The 19,550-nt window shown below is 46.8% G+C and overlaps 1 protein-coding gene across 2 annotated transcripts in view; it reads left to right on the top strand.

Annotated features, from left to right (window-relative positions):
* Positions 1-19,550, top strand: part of LOC115470519 (septin-7-like) — a 343,205-nt gene that overhangs the window by 253,901 nt on the left and 69,754 nt on the right. For both annotated transcript variants that reach the window (XM_030203751.1, XM_030203752.1), the window contains exon 10: positions 3,580-3,705. In XM_030203751.1, the coding sequence (XP_030059611.1) occupies positions 3,580-3,705 (126 nt within the window). The remainder of the gene's footprint in view (positions 1-3,579; positions 3,706-19,550) is intronic.

Raw genomic sequence — 19,550 nt, forward strand, 5'->3', positions numbered from 1 at the left:
TCTCAAGTTTCATCACAACAGAGTAGTCCTCCGCACGCACCCTAAGTTCTTGCCGAAGGTGGTGTCTGAGTTCCATCTGAAGCAGTCAATTATCTTGCCAACATTTTTTCCCCGTCCTCATAACCACCCTGCTGAACGTCAGTTGCACACCTTGGCCTTTTACGTTCAGCGGACAAGCCCCTTCAGACAGTCCGCCCAAATGTTTGTTGCTTTTGATCCCAACAGAAGGGGAGTCTTAGTCGGGAAACGCACCGTTTCCAATTGGCTAGCAGATTGCATTTCCTTCACTTATGCCAAAGCTGGGCTGGCTCTTGAAGTTCATGTCACGGCTCATAGTGTTAGAGCCATGGCAGCGTCAGTGACCCACTTGAAGTCAACCACTATAGAAGAGATTTGCAAGACTGCGACGTGGTCTTCAATCCACACATTCACATCTCACTACTGCCTTCAGCAGGATACCCGACGCGACAGTCTGTTTGTGTAGTCGGTGCTGCAGAATCTGTTTGGGGTTTAGAATCCAACTCCACCCCCCTAGGCCCATTTTTATTCTGTTCCAGGCTGCACTCTGTTAGATGTTCTAGTTCGTAGGTCAATCCTTGTTATGTCCTCGCCGTTGCGAGGTCCAATTGACCTTCTTTGTTGTTTTGAGTGAGCCTGGGATACCTCAGTCGTGAGGACAAGCAGCCTGCTTGTCCTCGGAGAAAACGAAGATACATACCTGTAGCAGGCATTCTCCGAGGACAGCAGGCTGCTGGAAAAATGAGCTTGCAGAGCTACTGCTAGTGATATTCAACTTATCCTTAAAATCGAGCGTGTTACCGAAAGATTGGAGGGTGGCCAATGTAACGCCCATTTTTAAAAAAGGCTCCAGGGGAGATCCGGGAAATTATAGACCGGTGAGTCTGACGTCGGTGCCGGGGAAAATGGTAGAGGCTATTATTAAAAACAAAATTACAGAGCACATCCTTGGACATGGATTACTGAGACCGAGTCAGCACGGCTTTTGTGTGGGGAAATCTTGCCTGACCAATTTACTTCAATTCTTTGAAGGAGTAAACAAACATGTGGACAAAGGGGAGCCGGTTGATATTGTGTATCTGGATTTTCAAAAGGCGTTTGACAGGGTACCTCATGAAAGGCTACAGAGGAAATTGGAGGGTCATGGGATAGGAGGAAATGTCCTATTGTGGATTAAAAACTGGTTAAAGGATAGGAAACAGAGAGTGGGGTTAAATGGGCAGTATTCACAATGGAGAAGGGTAGTTAGTGGGGTTCCTCAGGGGTCTGTGCTAGGACCGCTGCTTTTTAATATATTTATAAATGATTTAGAGATGGGAGTAACTAGCGAGGTAATTAAATTTGCTGATGACACAAAGTTATTCAAAGTCGTTAACTCGCGACAGGATTGTGAAAAATTACAAGAGGACCTTACGAGACTGGGAGACTGGGCGGCTAAAAGGCAGATGACGTTTAATGTGAGCAAGTGCAAGGTGATGCATGTGGGAAAAAAGAACCCGAATTATAGCTATGTTATGCAAGGTTCCACGTTAGGAGTTACGGACCAAGAAAGGGATCTGGGTGTCGTCGTCGATAACACACTGAAACCTTCTGCTCAGTGTGCTGCTGCGGCTAGGAAAGCGAATAGAATGTTGGGTATTATTAGGAAAGGTATGGAAAACAGGTGTGAGGATGTTATAATGCCTTTGTATCGCTCCATGGTGCGACCGCACCTTGAGTATTGTGTTCAATTCTGGTCGCCGCATCTCAAGAAAGATATAGTAGAATTGGAAAAGGTGCAGCGAAGGGCGACTAAAATGATAGTGGGGATGGGACGACTTCCCTAGGAAGAAAGACTAAGGAGGCTAGGGCTATTCAGCTTGGAGAAGAGACGGCTGAGGGGAGACATGATAGAGGTATATAAAATAATGAGTAGAGTGGAACAGGTGGATGTGAAGCGTCTGTTCACGCTTTCCAAAAATACTAGGACTAGGGGGCATGCGATTAAACTACAGTGTAGTAAATTTAAAACAAATCGGAGAAAATTTTTCTTCACCCAACGTGTAATTAAACTCTGGAATTCATTGCTGGAAAATGTGGTGAAGGCGGTTAGCTTAGCAGAGTTTAAAAAGGGGTTGGACGGTTTCCTAAAGGAGAAGTCCATAAACCACTACTAAACGGACTTGGAAAAATCCAAAATTGCAGGAATAACATGTATAGAATGTACGTTTGGGAAGCTTGCCAGGTGCCCTTGGCCTGGATTGGCCGCTGTCGTGGACAAGATGCTGGGCTCGATGGACCCTTGGTCTTTTCCCAGTATGGCATTACTTATGTACTTATGAGTTCTTCTTTCCTTGTTATTGCTTTTTGATCTAAATGAGCGGTACTCTCGCGCGACAGGCATTGCGCGCTGGAAGGCTCTGGCAAAAATTTTTGTTGCTGTGGAAGATTTCCGTTTGTGGGCCCGCTGTAGACGCCGACCCAGTTGTGAGAACAATCAGCCTGCTGTCCTCAGAGAACACCTGCAACAGGTATGTATCTTCATTTTACGGCAACTGATTCATCCATTGTTGCTAGCACGAAGTAACATTTCCAAAACCTGATTGAGACTTATTTTCGGATTCATCCACTGCACAACGTTGCTTCCCTTCTACACCCGTGTCTGAAAGACAGTCCAATTATCTTCACCGAAGATGTTAAAACACAGGCAACAAGAATCTTTGAGAAGGTTATACCGGCAGCTTGAAACGGAAGACTCAAATCCATCAACATCCCGGGGTCTTCCACAATCCACACATTCAGAAAGTGTCACATCTGTGAAAGAGTCTGGGCCGGTCCCCTCCAAACGATTGAAGATGGATGTGAGCATTAGAAGTTTTCTGAGCAACTTTTATGAAACAGTGTCTCCTCGGAAGGCTGTTTTTCTCAGTAGATGGACACAACACATACTTGTATCTGGATTCATCTGCTGTGATTTAAGGAAAGAAAATACCAGGTAAGCCATAGCTTTTCCCTTACAAAGCTAAATGAAAATGCTTATTTTGTCCATTCTCCTGAAACTGTACGCAGAATACATATTTGATAACGACCGTGTATCTAAATGAACATTTATTCACACACACAAGGATATGTTTATAAAGAGATATATTAACATGTAAACACAGGCTTCATAGTGCAAATAGATTAAAGAAAGACAGGCATTAGGTTATGACAAGTCATTAGCAGAGAGAGCATTATGGTGGTATGACCTATTGCATGCATTGCATGGAGCTGTCTCCAAGTGACCGGCCTCAGTGCAGCTGATGGTGGTGCAGCAGCTGGACAGCCTGTTAGCAATTCTCACTTAGCTGTACTTCACCAATAGCTATGTTGCAGTACCTTTATGCACCACACCATTTCAGTTTTTGGCTGTATTGATGTTTGACTTAAACTGTCTGAATGCTTTGGCATACTGTAGTCTCTGTGTGCTTTCAGTCTTTGTTTTAATTATAAGTCCCTTATTAATTTGTTATGTGTGGACTCGATGGGATGGCATTACTGCTGGTATCTCGTTAATACTTTTTTTTTTTTTTTTAATTCTAGGACTCATATGCAGGACCTAAAGGATGTCACCAACAACGTGCATTATGAGAATTACCGTAGCAAGAAACTGGCAGCTGTTACTTGTAATGGTGTTGATGCTACCAAGACAAAAGGTCAACTGACAAAGTAAGGGCCTTGATGTGTTTAGTGCAGGGTTTCTTAAGCAGTGGTGCCTGCATCCCGAAAGGGTGCAGGAAGAGGTCAGAAAGGGTGCGGAAAAGAGTCTTGAAATCTGAGGCAATTTATTGAAACTTTCTAGACAGAGTGAAGGCAATTAGGACAGTTATTGGTAATATAACTGTGTATTACTGTGATTTTAGCGATAGCACTGTTAGCAGCTAATAGCAACATATGTAGCTGTCAGTAATCACTAGTGAATGTGTGGTTTAGGAAGGGGAAGTGAAGTTTTCATCGATAAGTTAAAGGAGTGCAGGAACCAAAAAAAGGTTAAGAATCCCTGGTCTAGTGTCTAGCACATATAGAAATGAGCAATTTTACCATGTAATAGGAGCAGTGTTACTACAAACTGTGTCATCTTTAGAAGGGCCATGTGTGGAACTCTTACTACATTTGGTACACAATTGTTGTCTTGGGGATTTTGATCATCCATGATGGGGGTTGATATGTGCATTATGCCTTCAGTGTTCAAATAATTTGTCCAGATAACTTTTAAGAGTTGGCTGGACAAACCTTTGTGTTCTAAAATCCACCCTCTTCCCTTGTGGTTAAATTTTGTTGTATCCACTTAAGAGGTAGAATTGGATGTGTTTGGGAGGCATATCTATAGTTCAGTTAGACAATGCTGAATATTGGTGCCCTCTGGCTATACTTGGCTAGATAAATCTGGTCATGATGGAGGGCTGTCCTAAAGGTATCTGTATTTCTCCGAGGACAAGCAGGCTGCTTGTTCTCACTGATGGGTGACGTCCACGGCAGCCCCTCCAATCGGAAACTTCACTAGCAAAGTCCTTTGCTAGCCCTCGCGCGCCCGCGCGCACCGCGCATGCGCGGCCGTCTTCCCGCCCGAAACCGGCTCGAGCCGGCCAGTCTTCTTTTGTCCGCACTCGGTACGGTCGTGTTTCGCCGTGTCGAGCCCCGGAAAGTCGACCTCGCGCGTCCAATTTATTTTGAGCGTGTTTTTTTCCTTCGGGAAAGTTTTCTCTTAGTCGGGAAGTGCTCCGGAAACCCCCCGCCGGGTTTCGTGTAAATCCTCCCCGTACTTCCAGCTTTTTGCCCCGGTAAGTTTTCTTTCGTCGTCGGGGTAGGCCTCTTTTTGGCCTCGGTCGAGATTTTTCTCCCTCTAAATTTTGGTACTTCAAATTTCGCCATTTCGGCTTTTGATTTCGCCGGCGTGATTTTTCCGCCCATGACATCGAAGCCTTCCAGCGGCTTCAAGAAGTGCACCCAGTGCGCCCGGGTTATCTCGCTCACTGATCGACACTCGTCGTGTCTTCAGTGTCTGGGGGCCGAGCACCGCCCTCAGAACTGCAGTCTGTGTTCCCTGCTTCAAAGGCGGACTCAGGTAGCGAGACTAGCCCAGTGGAACGTGTTGTTCTCGGGCTCTTCGTCGGCATCGGCACCGGGATCTTCGAGTGCATCGACGTCGTCAGCGTCCAGACCATCTTCCTCGGCCGCCCCTGCATCGAGTGCATCGAGGCATCGGGCCTCTGCATCGGCGCCGAGACATCGGATAGCTGCATCGACGTCGGTGGTACCAGGACCTCGTCTGCTGATGTCGTCGGACGGTGGTGCATCGGGTGGAGTGCAGGTGAGGGCTGTCCATTCCCCTGCTGGTGGCGGTGAGCCCTCGGGTGGGTCTCCGCCTACCCTGAGGGCTCCTGCGGTACAGCCCCCCCGAGATCGACCTTCTTCAGTCTCGGCCCCGAGGAAGCGACGGATGGATTCGACGTCCTCCTCGTCGGTGCCGGGGAGCTCCGGTGACATGCTTCGGAAGAAATCGAAGAAGCATCGACACCGGTCTCCTCCCCGTGTCGGCACCGAGAGCTCTGGGTCGCCGAGGGATTCGGCACCCAGCAGGCATCGGCACCGAGAGGACCGCTCACCCTCTGTTCAAGAGGTGTCGATGCGCTCCGCTCTGGACAGCCCGGAACAGCCTCCACGCCCGGAACAGGTACTGACGTCGACGCCTGCATCGACCTCTCAGCCTTTCTCTGCAGCCACTCTAAACGAGAGCCTCCGGGCCGTTCTCCCAGAGATTCTGGGAGAGCTATTGCGCCCTACCCCTCCGGTACCGGCGGTGCTTGCGCCTCCGGTACCGTCGAGCGTGGCGCCGGCTGGCCCATCGCCCAGGTTGAGGTCCCCGACGTCGGTACCGCGTGCGGTGCCGACCGCGGCCACCTCCCAGGAAGGCTCCCCGACCACGTCGGCGGAGGGAGCTTCGCCGATGCGGGCAAGGGAGTCTACCTCTCGACGCCCCCATCGTGGACGGGGTTCCACGGAGTCGAGCAGGGCGAGGTTGCAGACACAGGTCCGGGAACTCGTGTCTGACACCGAGGGTGAGGCCTCGTGGGAGGAAGAGGAAGATCCCAGATATTTCTCTGACGAGGAGTCTGAGGGTCTTCCGTCTGATCCCACTCCCTCTCCTGAGAGACAGCTTTCTCCTCCCGAGAGTCTGTCTTTCGCTTCCTTTGTCCGGGAGATGTCTACGGCCATCCCCTTCCCGGTGGTTGTGGAGGACGAGCCCAGGGCTGAAATGTTTGAGCTCCTGGACTATCCTTCTCCACCTAAGGAAGCGTCCACTGTTCCCTTGCACCATGTCCTGAAGAAGACATTGCTTGCGAACTGGACCAAGCCATTAACTAATCCCCACATTCCCAAGACGATCGAGTCCCAGTACCGGATCCATGGGGACCCAGAGCTGATGCGCACTCAGTTGCCTCATGACTCTGGAGTTGTGGATTTGGCCCTAAAGAAGGCTAAGAGTTCTAGGGAACATGCTTCGGCGCCCCCGGGCAAGGACGCTAGAACCTTAGACTCCTTTGGGAGGAAGGCCTACCATTCCTCTATGCTCGTGTCCAAGATCCAGTCCTACCAGCTCTACACGAGCATACACATGCGGAACAATGTGCGGCAGTTGGCGGGCTTGGTTGATGCTCTTCCCCCTGAGCAAGCCAAGCCTTTTCAGGAGGTGGTCAGGCAGCTGAAGGCGTGCAGAAAATTCCTGGCCAGAGGAGTTTATGACACTTTTGATGTTGCGTCCAGGGCCGCTGCTCAAGGTGTGGTGATGCGCAGGCTCTCATGGCTGCGTGCCGCCGACCTGGAGAATAGACTCCAGCAGCGGATTGCGGACTCGCCTTGCCGTGCGGATAACATTTTTGGCGAAAAAGTCGAACAGGTGGTAGAGTCTCTCCACCAGCGGGACACCGCATTCGACAAGTTCGCCCGCCGGCAGCCTTCAGCTTCTACCTCTACAGGTAGACGATTTTTCGGGGGAAGGAAGACTGTTCCCTATACTTCTGGCAAGCGTAGGTACAATCCTCCTTCCCGACAGCCTGCGGCCCAGGCTAAGCCCCAGCGCGCTCGCTCTCGTCAGCAGCGTGCGACTCAGCAAGGCCCCGCGGCTTCCCAGCAAAAGCAAGGGGCGAGCTTTTGACTGGCTCCAGCAGAGCATAGCCGACATCCAAGTGTCAGTGCCGGGCGACCTGCCTGTCGGAGGGAGGTTGAAAGCTTTTCACCAAAGGTGGCCTCTCATAACCTCCGATCAGTGGGTTCTCCAAATAGTCCGGCAAGGATACACCCTCAATTTGGCCTCAAAACCTCCAAATTGTCCTCCGGGAGCTCAGTCCTACAGCTTCCAGCACAAGCAGGTACTTGCAGAGGAACTCTCCGCCCTTCTCAGCGCCAATGCGGTCGAGCCCGTGCCATCCGGGCAAGAAGGGCTGGGATTCTATTCCAGGTACTTCCTTGTGGAAAAGAAAACAGGGGGGATGCGTCCCATCCTAGACCTAAGGGCCCTGAACAAATATCTCGTAAAAGAAAAGTTCAGGATGCTTTCCCTGGGCACCCTTCTCCCCATGATTCAGCAAAACGATTGGCTATGCTCTCTGGACTTGAAGGATGCCTACACACACATCCCGATACTGCCAGCTCACAGACAGTATCTGCGATTTCAGCTGGGCACACGCCACTTCCAGTACTGTGTGCTACCCTTTGGGCTCGCCTCCGCGCCCAGGGTGTTCACAAAGTGCCTAGCTGTGGTAGCAGCGGCGCTTCGCAGGCTGGGGGTGCACGTGTTCCCATATCTCGACGATTGGCTGGTGAAGAACACATCCGAGGCAGGAGCCCTGCAGTCCATGCAGATGACTATTCGCCTCCTGGAGCTACTGGGGTTTGTGATAAATTACCCAAAGTCCCATCTTCTCCCAGTGCAGAAACTCGAATTCATCGGAGCCCTGCTGGATTCTCGGACGGCTCGCGCCTATCTCCCAGAGGCGAGGGCCAACAACTTGTTGTCCCTCGTCTCGCGGGTGCGAGCGTCCCAGCAGATCACAGCTCGGCAGATGTTGAGATTGTTGGGCCACATGGCCTCCACAGTTCATGTGACTCCCATGGCCCGCCTTCACATGAGATCTGCTCAATGGACCCTAGCCTCCCAGTGGTATCAGGCCGCTGGGGGACTAGAGGACGTGATCCACCTGTCCACGAGTTTTCTCGAATCCCTGTATTGGTGGACGATTTGCTCCAATTTGACTCTGGGACGTCCCTTCCAAATTCCTCAGCCACAAAAAGTGCTGACCACGGATGCGTCTCTCCTGGGATGGGGAGCTCATGTCGATGGGCTTCACACCCAAGGAAGGTGGTCCCTCCAAGAAAGCGATCTACAGATCAATCTTCTGGAGTTGCGAGCGATCTGGAATGCTCTGAAGGCTTTCAGAGATCGGCTGTCCCACCAAATTATCCAAATTCAGACAGACAATCAGGTTGCCATGTACTATGTCAACAAGCAGGGGGGCACCGGATCTCTCCCCCTGTGTCAGGAAGCCGTCAGCATGTGGCTCTGGGCTCGCCGTCAAGGCATGGTGCTCCAAGCCACATATCTGGCAGGCGTAAACAACAGTCTGGCCGACAGGTTGAGCAGGATTATGCAACCTCACGAGTGGTCGCTCAATTCCAGTGTGGTGCGACAGATCTTCCAGGCGTGGGGCACCCCCCTGGTGGATCTCTTCGCATCTCAAGTAAACCACAAGGTCCCTCAGTTCTGTTCCAGACTTCAGGCCCACGGCAGACTGGCGTCGGATGACTTCCTCCTGGATTGGGGGGAGGGACTGCTGTATGCTTATCCTCCCATCCCTCTGGTGGGGAAGACTTTGTTGAAACTCAAGCAAGACCGAGGCACCATGATTCTGATCGCTCCTTTTTGGCCGCGTCAGATCTGGTTCCCTCTTCTTCTGGAGTTATCCTCCGAAGAACCGTGGAGATTGGAGTGTTTTCCGACCCTCATCACGCAGGACGAAGGGGCCCTTCTGCATCCCAACCTCCAGTCTCTGGCTCTCACGGCCTGGATGTTGAGGGCGTAGATTTTGCCTCTTTGGGTCTGCCAGAGGGTGCCTCCCGTATCTTGCTTGCTTCCAGAAAAGACTCCACCAAGAGAAGTTACTTCTTTCATTGGAGGAGGTTTGCCGTCTGGTGTGACAGCAAGGCCCTAGATCCTCGCTCTTGTCCTACACAGACCCTGCTTGAATACCTTCTGCACTTGTCTGAGTCTGGTCTTAAGACTAACTCCGTAAGGGTTCACCTTAGTGCAATCAGTGCATACCATTACCAAGTGGAAGGTAAGCCGATCTCAGGACAGCCTTTAGTTGTTCGCTTCATGAGAGGTTTGCTTTTGTCAAAGCCCCCTGTCAAGCCTCCTACAGTGTCATGGGATCTCAATGTCGTTCTCACCCAGCTGATGAAACCTCCTTTCGAGCCACTGAATTCCTGCCATCCGAAATACTTGACCTGGAAGGTCATTTTCTTGGTGGCAGTTACTTCGGCTCGTAGGGTCAGTGAGCTTCAGGCCCTGGTAGCCCAGGCCCCTTACACCAAATTTCATCACAACAGAGTAGTCCTCCGCACTCACCCTAAGTTTCTGCCAAAGGTCGTGTCGGAGTTCCATCTGAACCAGTCAATTGTCTTGCCAACATTTTTTCCCCGTCCTCATTCCTGCCCTGCTGAACGTCAGCTGCACACTTTGGACTGCAAGAGAGCATTGGCCTTCTACCTGGAGCGGACACAGCCCCACAGACAGTCCGCCCAATTGTTTGTTTCTTTTGATCCCAATAGGAGGGGAGTGGCTGTAGGGAAACGCACCATATCCAATTGGCTAGCAGATTGCATTTCCTTCACTTACGCCCAGGCGGGGCTGGCTCTTGAGGGTCATGTCACGGCTCATAATGTTAGAGCCATGGCTGCGTCGGTAGCCCACTTGAAGTCAGCCTCCATTGAAGAAATTTGCAAAGCTGCGACGTGGTCATCTGTCCACACATTCACATCTCATTACTGCCTGCAGCAGGATACCCGACGCGACAGTCGGTTCGGGCAGTCAGTTCTTCAGAACCTGTTTGGGCTTTAGGATCCAACTCCACCCCCCGAGGGCCCTGTTTGTTCTGTTCCAGGCTACACTCTCAGTTAGTTGGTAAATTTTTTAGGTCAATCTCAGTTATGTCCTCGCCGTTGCGAGGCCCAATTGACCAATGTTGTTGTTTTGAGTGAGCCTGGGGGCTAGGGATACCCCATCAGTGAGAACAAGCAGCCTGCTTGTCCTCGGAGAAAGCGAATGCTACATACCTGTGGAAGGTATTCTCCGAGGACAGCAGGCTGATTGTTCTCACAAACCCGCCCGCCTCCCCTTTGGAGTTGTGTCTTCCCTTGAAGTGTATTGTCTTGCTACATACTGGACTGGCCGGCTCGAGCCGGTTTCGGGCGGGAAGACGGCCGCGCATGCGCGGTGCGCGCGGGCGCGCGAGGGCTAGCAAAGGACTTTGCTAGTGAAGTGTCCGATTGGAGGGGCTGCCGTGGACGTCACCCATCAGTGAGAACAATCAGCCTGCTGTCCTCGGAGAATACCTTCTACAGGTATGTAGCATTCGCTTTATCAGAGTATATTCAGTAGCACTTTATTCAGGCAGATGCCACTGAATATCTGGGTAACGTTAACTGGATAAGGAGTTGCAAGGCAAGCATAACTACAGGCACCCAGTTATAGACTTCCTTTTAGTGGAACTTGAGAGTTTTATATGGAACCAGATTTAAACTAACAGAGACTTCTACATCAATGAAATTGTCTAATTCAGAACATAATGAAGACACAGGGATGTAATACACCTGAATCCAAAGATAATTTCAACACACATATTTTCTTAACCCTTCTGACTTTACTATAATTTTCCTAGGAAAGTTGACAAGACACACATTTCTTGATTTAGAGAGATTTTTCTAGTTGTTCAAATTTCTTATAAATCAACAAATTATCCTTAACAATTGCAGTTTCACAATCATCCAGTTTCCAGCTTGAGTCCATTCTTTTAGCCAAATCTCCTATTTGAGTAGAGTGACTTGAAATTGTTCCAGCTTGAGTAGATAGTGTAGGAGTGGCCTAGTGGTTAGAGTGGTGGACTTTGGTCCTGGGGAACTGAGGAACTGAGTTCGATTCCCACTTCAGGCACAGGCAGCTCCTTGTGACTCTGGGCAAGTCACTTAACCCTCCACTGCCCCATGTAAGCCGCATTGAGCCTGCCATGAGTGGGAAAGCGCGGGGTACAAATGTAACAAAAATAAAACAAAATAAAATTACATTAGATTTACCTGACAAAACTTTGTCCAAATTGACAATGATTAACCAGAGAGGTTCTAAAGTTACAACTTTAGGTTTCTCAGCTGAGGTTAAATCGTTACCAGATAAAGTAATAGGAACATGCTCAGCAGAGCCCTCTACCAAGCAAGTTGACACAGTTGAAGCAGGGTAAACACCTCCTGTCATCGTACTTGAAGAAAAGTTTTGCAAAGGCAGTGCTCCCATATCAACTTGGTTGTTCTCACTTCTCGTTCTCCCCCCAACGCCACAGTGTTGGGTTGCATTAGGAGCCTGTGCACTTCAAAAGAGAGAGATGTTTCTAGGGTGATTGTCACACTGAAGATCCTTAAGTAGCCGAGGAGTGGTGAACAAACCCATCAGGGAGGCCAACCATCGAGACAATAGGCATTTGACTCGCTGTCACACAGGGAATATCTATTCTTTTCTTAACCATTGTTATGGCATGTATTTTCAAGGAAAGAGGGACACTACTACACTCCTGAACAGTCGGGCGGTCCTGAAAGAACATTTTTAAACATATTTTTGTTATTTTTATATTTGTTAATTTCGTTAAAACATGCACTAGAATTAGTGATAAAATTGAAATGCTGATGTTTCATTTCATTTATTTGTTCTTATACCCCACAACATCCAAACAATAGTTCGGGTCAGCGTAGCTTACAGTGTAACTGGGTGATTACATAAAAAAATTGATAATGTAACTAGGGTTGATACATGAGGCATGTGAATTGCATGAAACAATAGATAATAAACAATGGGTTGCAGTGTAACTAGGGGAAGGTACATATTGCAGCAGTAAAACAGATTAAATGACATCTTGGCAAAGTATCTGTAGATAGACACTTAGAAACATTAGTGTAAGAAACTGTTTAAGCTACTTCAGATGTTTACTTATAATCTTTGCAACAGAGACACAATTCTACATCTATTAGCCCTGTGTTTGATGGGCTTCAAATGTTATGGCCAGTCCTATTAGAGCAGCAAGCAGGTCTCCGGAGCAGTCCAGTGGTCGTTGCAGTGCACTGTAGAGAAGGGGACCCAGGCCCGTATCCCACTCTATGCTACACTTGTGGAAAGTGTGAGCCCTCCAAAACCTTCCAAAAACCCACTGTATCCATATATAGGTGACACCTGCAGACTTAAGGGCTATTGTATTGTAGTAGTGCATAGTTGGGCACAGCAGGTTCCCAGTGGGTTCCGGAGGGCTCCCCATACAATACAAGGAGATAACAGTGAGATGTGTACCTGGGACCCCCTCCTGTTGAGTCCACTGCAGCGCCCCCTAGGGTGCCCTACTGCTCCGCTGGGTTGCCTATGTGGCCAGTCCACAAAAAAATGCTGGCTCCCCAAACATCCAAAAGGCTTGTTTTTGCATTTTTCCCTTTGACCTTTTTTTTTTTTTTTTTTTAAATAAATGGTCACAGAGGAAAAATGCACTGAGCACAAAACATCTAGAGTTGGCCATTTTCGAAACAAAGACGTTTTTCTAGTTCAAAAATCACTAGGTTCTCCACTTGATTTTTGGATGTTTTCAGCAAAACGTCCATAATCGGATTTAGACGTTATATTGAAAAATGCCCCTCTGCACCTATTGTGAAATATCTAAGAGAATCATTAGTATATTTTATGCAGGAATTAATCAGTACTTCATGGAATGATGAGCTTCCCTCTGAGTTCAAATATGTTTCAATCCAGCCCATATCTAAGAACTTGATATTGAAATTCATCCAATTTCTAGTCTTCCATTTTTGGGAATAAATTGTGACACAATTCATTAACTCCAAGAAAAGCCATACAGCACACACGTTTTTAGATTTCAACCCAAGAAAGGGCGCAGTCAGTGACTGAAGAGACCTTAGAACCAAATATCTGCACACTTACATCACAACACAACAAAATCAGTGCACAGATAAATTAAAAGCTAATTGAAAAAAAAGTTTTTATTAGCACCTTAAAACTAATAAAGGACTTTGCACAATGAAGAGAAGCCAGTAACTGATTCCACAACGAGGAGCCACCTCAAAAAAGCCCTCTTCCTCGTAAGATCCCAACATGCCAAACTTACACCTAAGTTTATTTTATATTGTCATCACTAATAAGCACAAGTTTTAGTGAAAAAAATGGCCAGATTCTACAGTTTAATATTCTGGAAATAACTGGAAATGTCTAACCTAGATGTTTCAAATTATTTCTGTATTTAGCGGCATTATAATATGATAGCCATACAAGTTAACTCAGCTTTTGTCTAGTGCTTTGTGTTGCGATAGTATCTAAGTAATTTTTTCTTGCTGACAACACCAGAAAGCAAAAAAAGCCTTCATTATTTACTTTTAAAGTATATCCTTAAGGATGAGAAAAAATTAAGTACGTACCAATAAATATGGAGAAGAGAAACTAAGAAAATAAATGGGCCCATATTGTAAATATCCACATCTGCAGTAGTTGGGAGGGAATTGTTCTAGGAAGATAATATAGATATCACTAATTAAAACACATCAGAAGTAGGAGGGGGGGGAGAGGAATGAAAAATAGATGTCATACTCAACAGACATGACTCCCTCACTCAACAACAGCTGTCGAAACATCAGTAGAGGGACCTCTGGTTTTGCATTGAAGAAAGGGTTGGTCACTGGATGAATAAAGCACTGGTATTTAATTTTATTCATGTGTTCATAGACCTATACAGAGGTTAATACTTCAGAAAACTCCCTAGAGGTTATTACAGATAGAATGACTCTCCTTATAACTTTTGCATTGGAATATGATAGAGTTTATTTTGTGTTCTTATATTAGACATTTAAATGAATAGTGCTTACTTGTGTTCTGTTTTTCTCCAAAAGCTCTAGGCAGTTCACAAAGAAATAGAACAATTGCATTAGTAAGCAATCTACAATCTCATACACAGATTATATCACTGTTAAACATCTAAGAAAGACTTCCGGTGGAGCCATGAGGCAGGACAGACACTGATTAGCACTGCTTCCCGCTTCCCTTTCAAAAGCCTGCATGTAATCATAGAATAGCGCACAGATTTTCACCTTGCCTTTGTCTACTACTTACTGGGACCACTCTTTGGCATGTCTGAGTTTAGTTGCAGCGTTTCTTCATTCCTATGGCTGCAAAGACCTTGTACAAGGTTCAGGACAAGGCCCGCCACACAGAGAACAAGATGGCGCTGGACGCAAACCCACCAGGCCCTTCAGTCAGTGCAGAGTGGACCGCAGAAATAATTACTGAAGGCAGCTGTTGAAGTCACCATTGACAAATTGCAACAGTTTTTTGGGCCTAGAGGTGGATGAGGTGCAGTGGCAGACTGGAGTGGTGGAGGACTCCTGCACCAGGTGGAGACCAAGCAAAGTACCTTGATTAAGCAATTACAGGCACTTACCTACAAAGTTGAAGATTTGGAAAATCGGGATAGGCGCAATAATTTGCGCTTGGGCATTCCAGAGCATACTCAAGAAGGGGACTTTTTGAACTATTTGGAGTCTTGGATTTCCAAAAACTTACAATTGAGTACTCACCACAGGTTGTTCCGGATTGTGCGGGCTCACCATATGGGAGCTCGTGGACCCGAGGGCTCCAGGGTGATCCTGCAGGTATTAAATTTTACCCATAAAGTGGAAATTCTCCACATTTTGCAAGCTAGCCCAATATCTTGTTTTCCAGACAGTGGCCAAGCCAGGTCACAATTACCTGCATGGCAGCACTCCATACTACAAATGCCAGGGCAGGCAGTTGCTTCCCATGACTGTCTCAATAGCAGACTATGGACTTTTCCTCCAAGAATTTGTCCAAACTTTTTTTAAACCCAGAATACGCTAACCGCTGTTACCACATCCTCCGGCAAAGAGTTTCAGAGCATAACTATTCGTTGAGTGAAAAAATATTTCCTCCTATTTGTTTTAAAAATATTTCCATGTAACTTCCTCGAGTGTCCCCTAGTCTTTGTACTTTTGGAACGATTAAAAAATCGATTTACTTCTACTTGTTCTACACCAGTAAAGATTTTGTAGACCTCAATCATATCTCCCCTCATCCGTCTCTTTTCCAGGCTGAAGAGCCCTAACCTCTTTATCCTTTCCTCATATGAGAGGAGTTCCATCCCCTTTATCATTCTGGTCGTTCTTTTTTGAACCTTTTCTAATTCCGCTATATCTTTTTTGAGATACAGCGACCAGAACTGAATGCAATACTCAAGGTGTGGATGCACCATGGAGTGATACAAAGGCATTACAGTATTTTTGGTCTTATTCACCATCCCTTTCCTAATAACTCCTAGCATCCTGTTTGCTTTTTTGGCCGCGGCCGCACACTGAGCAGAAGATTTCAGCGTGTTATCTACAACACCCCGATCATTTTCTTGAGTGCTGACACCCCAAGGTGGACCCTAGCATCAGGTAACTATGATTCGGATTGTACTTTCCAATGTGCATCACCTTGCATTTGCCCACATTAAATTTCATCTGCCATTTGGACGCCCAGTCTTTCAATTTCCTAAAGTCTTCCTTAAATATTTCACAGTCCATACATGTTTTAACAACCTTGAATAGTTTTGTATCATCTGCAAATTTGATCACCTCACTCGTCATCCCAATTTCCATATCATTTATAATTGTTAAATAGTACCGGTCCCAGTACAGATCCCTGTGGCACTCCACTGTTAACCCTCCACCATTGAAAGAAAGGACCATTTAACCCTAGCCTCTGTTTTCTGTCCAATAACCAATTTCTAATCCACACTAGAACCTTGCCTCCTATCCCATGACTCTTTAATTTTCTTAGGAGCCTCAAGAGGAACTTTATCAAACGCTTAGTGAAAATATAGATACACTACATCAACCGGCTCACATTTATCCACATGTTTATTCACATCTTCAAAGAAATTAAGCAAATTGGTGAGGCAAGACTTCCCTCGGCTGAACCCATGCTGTCTCTGTCCCATTAAACCATATTTGTGTACGTGTTCTGTAATTTTATGTGGGGATGGCGCTTTTGATTAGTAAATTTGTGCCTCATCAACTTCATAAGGTGCTTGTGGGGTGGGAGTATAGCTTTGTGTTGGTCCACCTGACTATTCAGAATACTGAGTTGGTCATACTTAATGTTTATGCCCCAAATATTTTTGTCCGTTCCTTTTTTCAGGCATTGATTAAAGTTGTTGCACCTTATTTACATTTGCCCCTTTTGATATTGGGGGATTTTAATATTTCAATGGATCCCTCTGTGGATCGATTGGGGGGAGGGGGTTCATGTCAACATTAGAGCTAGTTGGGTTTACAACGCTTTTGTAAAGTATTAGAGTTGGTACAGCCCTGTCAGATTTTTCACCCTTTAGACAAAGATTTTGCCCGTTCGCACTCGACTGTTTCCTTCATAGATTATATTTTTGTGACATCCTCTCATTTTTATAAGATTATTGTTGTTGCCGTAGACCTACGCTCTCTGATCGTGCCTTAATTTGAGTAGATTTGCAGAGGCCCTGGGCAGGTGGGGACCTAAAGTTTGGCATTTTCCGTCCCATCTGTATTGGGTCTCCCATTTTCGGCTTCATCTTGTTCAGAAGTAGCAACAATAATTAGCATGCCTTAGAACCCATATTATTTTGGGAAACAGCAAAGGCTGTTTTGAGAGGGGAAATTATTGCCTGTGTGGCTGCTAAGAGAAGGAAATTGGCCAAAGGCTTCCTGTATTTGGAACATCAGTAAGTGAGACTGTTGTAAGTGGGAGTGGATTTTGCATCCTTCCATTGTGACTAAAGACAATTTACAAGCTGCTGAGGTGGCCCTTAATTCCTATATTCATGAGAGGGTTGTAAGATCTTGTGTGTACTGTAAGCATAAACTTTACCAGTATGGGAATCGTACATGGAAGTTGTTAGCCCATTTAGTCCATCCCTGGGAGGGCTGTAGGTTTTGCCGGGGTATATGCCATCAGGGTCAGTTTGTTTCTAAAACTGATCAGTTGATGTCTTTGTTTTCCCATTGTTTTGCTAGATTTTACCAGCAGTCTTTAGTGCCTGTTGGAGACATTCAGTCCTGTGCGTCTTCATTGGTTTTTGCCTCTGGTCTGCCCCCAAGATGCTGAATTGTTGTATGAACTGATTTTAGCTTGGGAGATCCTTCATGCTATAAAGCAGGCCCCATTGTCTAAGACCCCCAGCCCTGATGGTCTGAGTGCCAAATTTTATAAACTTTTGAAGGACCATGTTTCTCTTCCTCTGGAAATGTATTTTGTGTGGGTCTGTGAAGATGCAGCTTTTCTGGCCTATGCAAATCGATCCATTATAGTGGTTTTACCTAAGCCTGGTCGTGATCTTACGTTACGTGATGCGTACAGGCCCATCTCTTTACTTAATTTTGAAGTGAAACTGATGGCTTAGATCCTTGTGACTCGTATGGCGGGCCTGCTTCCAGATCTCATCCACCAGGATCAGGTGGGCTTTGTGCAGACCTGACAGGCAGTTTGGAATGTCTGTAAGGTCATGATTGCTATGGGGTACTGTGCTTCTGGTGATGTCCCTGTTCTGTTAGATGCCCAAAAAGCATTTGATTGTGTTCATTGGGACTACGACTACTTGTTTCTTATATTGGACAAATATGGTTTTGGGGGCCCTTTACATGTAATAGAAATCTTATATACTAGCCCTATGTCAATAGTGCTGATTCTGTTCAACATATTTGTGAGTGACATTGCCGAAGGGTTAGAAGGTAAAGTTTGCCTTTTTGCGGACGATACTAAGATTTGTAACAGAGTGGACACCAGGGAGGGAGTGGAAAACATGAAACACAGACGCTAGAAGAATGGTCTAAGGTTTGGCAATTAAAATTCAGTGTGAAGAAATGCAAAATGATGCACCCATGGGAGACGTATGTGTTAGGCGGGGAGAGTCTGATAGGTACGGACGGGGAGAGGGATCTTGGGGTGATAGTATCTGAGGATCTGAAGGCGACGAAACAGTGTGACAAGGTGGTGGCCGTAGCCAGAAGGTTGCTAGGCTGTATAGACAGAGGTGTGACCAGCAGAAGAAAAGAGGTTTTAATGCTCCTGTATAAGTCGTTGGTGAGGCCCCACCTGGAGTATTGTGTTCAGTTTTGGAGGCCGTATCTTGCTAAGGATCTAAAAAGAATTGAAGCGGTGCAAAGAAAAGCTACGAGAATGGTATGGGATTTGCGTTACAAGACGTATGAGGAGAGACTTGCTGACCTGAACATGTATACCATGGAGGAAAGGAGAAACAGGGGTGATATGATACAGACGTTCAAATATTTGAAAGGTATTAATCTGCAAATGAACCTTTTCCGGAGATGGGAGGGCGGTAGAACGAGAGGAAATGATATGAGAGTGAAGGGCAGACTCAAGAAAAATGTCAGGAAGTATTTTTTCACGGAGAGAGTGGTAGATACTTGGAATGCCCTCCTGCTGGAGGTGGTGGAGATGAAAACGGTAACGGAATTCAAACATGCGTGGGATAAGCATAAAGGAATCCTGTTCAGAAGGAATGGATCCTCAGCTTAGCCGAGATTGGGAGGCGGGGCTGGTGTTTCGGAGGCGGGGCTAGTGGTGGGCAAGATTTCTACGGTCTGTGTCCTGAAAATGGCAGATACAAATCAAGGTAAGGTATACACAAAAAGTAGCACATATGAGTTTATCTTGGGCAGACTAGATGGACCGTTCAGGTCTTTTTCTGCCGTCATCTACTGTGTATGTCAATAGTGCTGGTCAATGGGGGGGGGGCTCTCTGATTATTTTACTTCAGTGAAGTCACTCGTCAGGGGTGTCCTTTGTCACTGCTGTTATTTGTTCTTGCTTTGGAGCCCCCTTGATTGTATTGTGAGCATACTATGTGGTTATTGGCCTCGTTATTTGGGATGAAGTGGTGAAATGTATGGCTTTTGCTGATGTGTTGTGTGTCCTCCCTCACCAACATTGCTCCTTGCATCGGCTTTTGCACTTGGTGCACTCCCATGGTGAAGTGTCTGGTTTGTCCCTTAATCTTTGTAAATCTGAAGCTTTGGCTCTGGGAGGATACCAATATGATGATTGGGGGGGGGGGGGGGGGGGGAGATTTTCCACTCAAGAAGGTGCATCATAAATTGAAGTACTTGGGGGGGGGGGGGGGGTTGCCTATCCAAGGTGATGGATGCCTATCGGG

This window comes from Microcaecilia unicolor, chromosome 5 (assembly GCF_901765095.1).
Source record: "Microcaecilia unicolor chromosome 5, aMicUni1.1, whole genome shotgun sequence".
NCBI classification, from domain to species: Eukaryota; Metazoa; Chordata; class Amphibia; order Gymnophiona; family Siphonopidae; genus Microcaecilia; species Microcaecilia unicolor.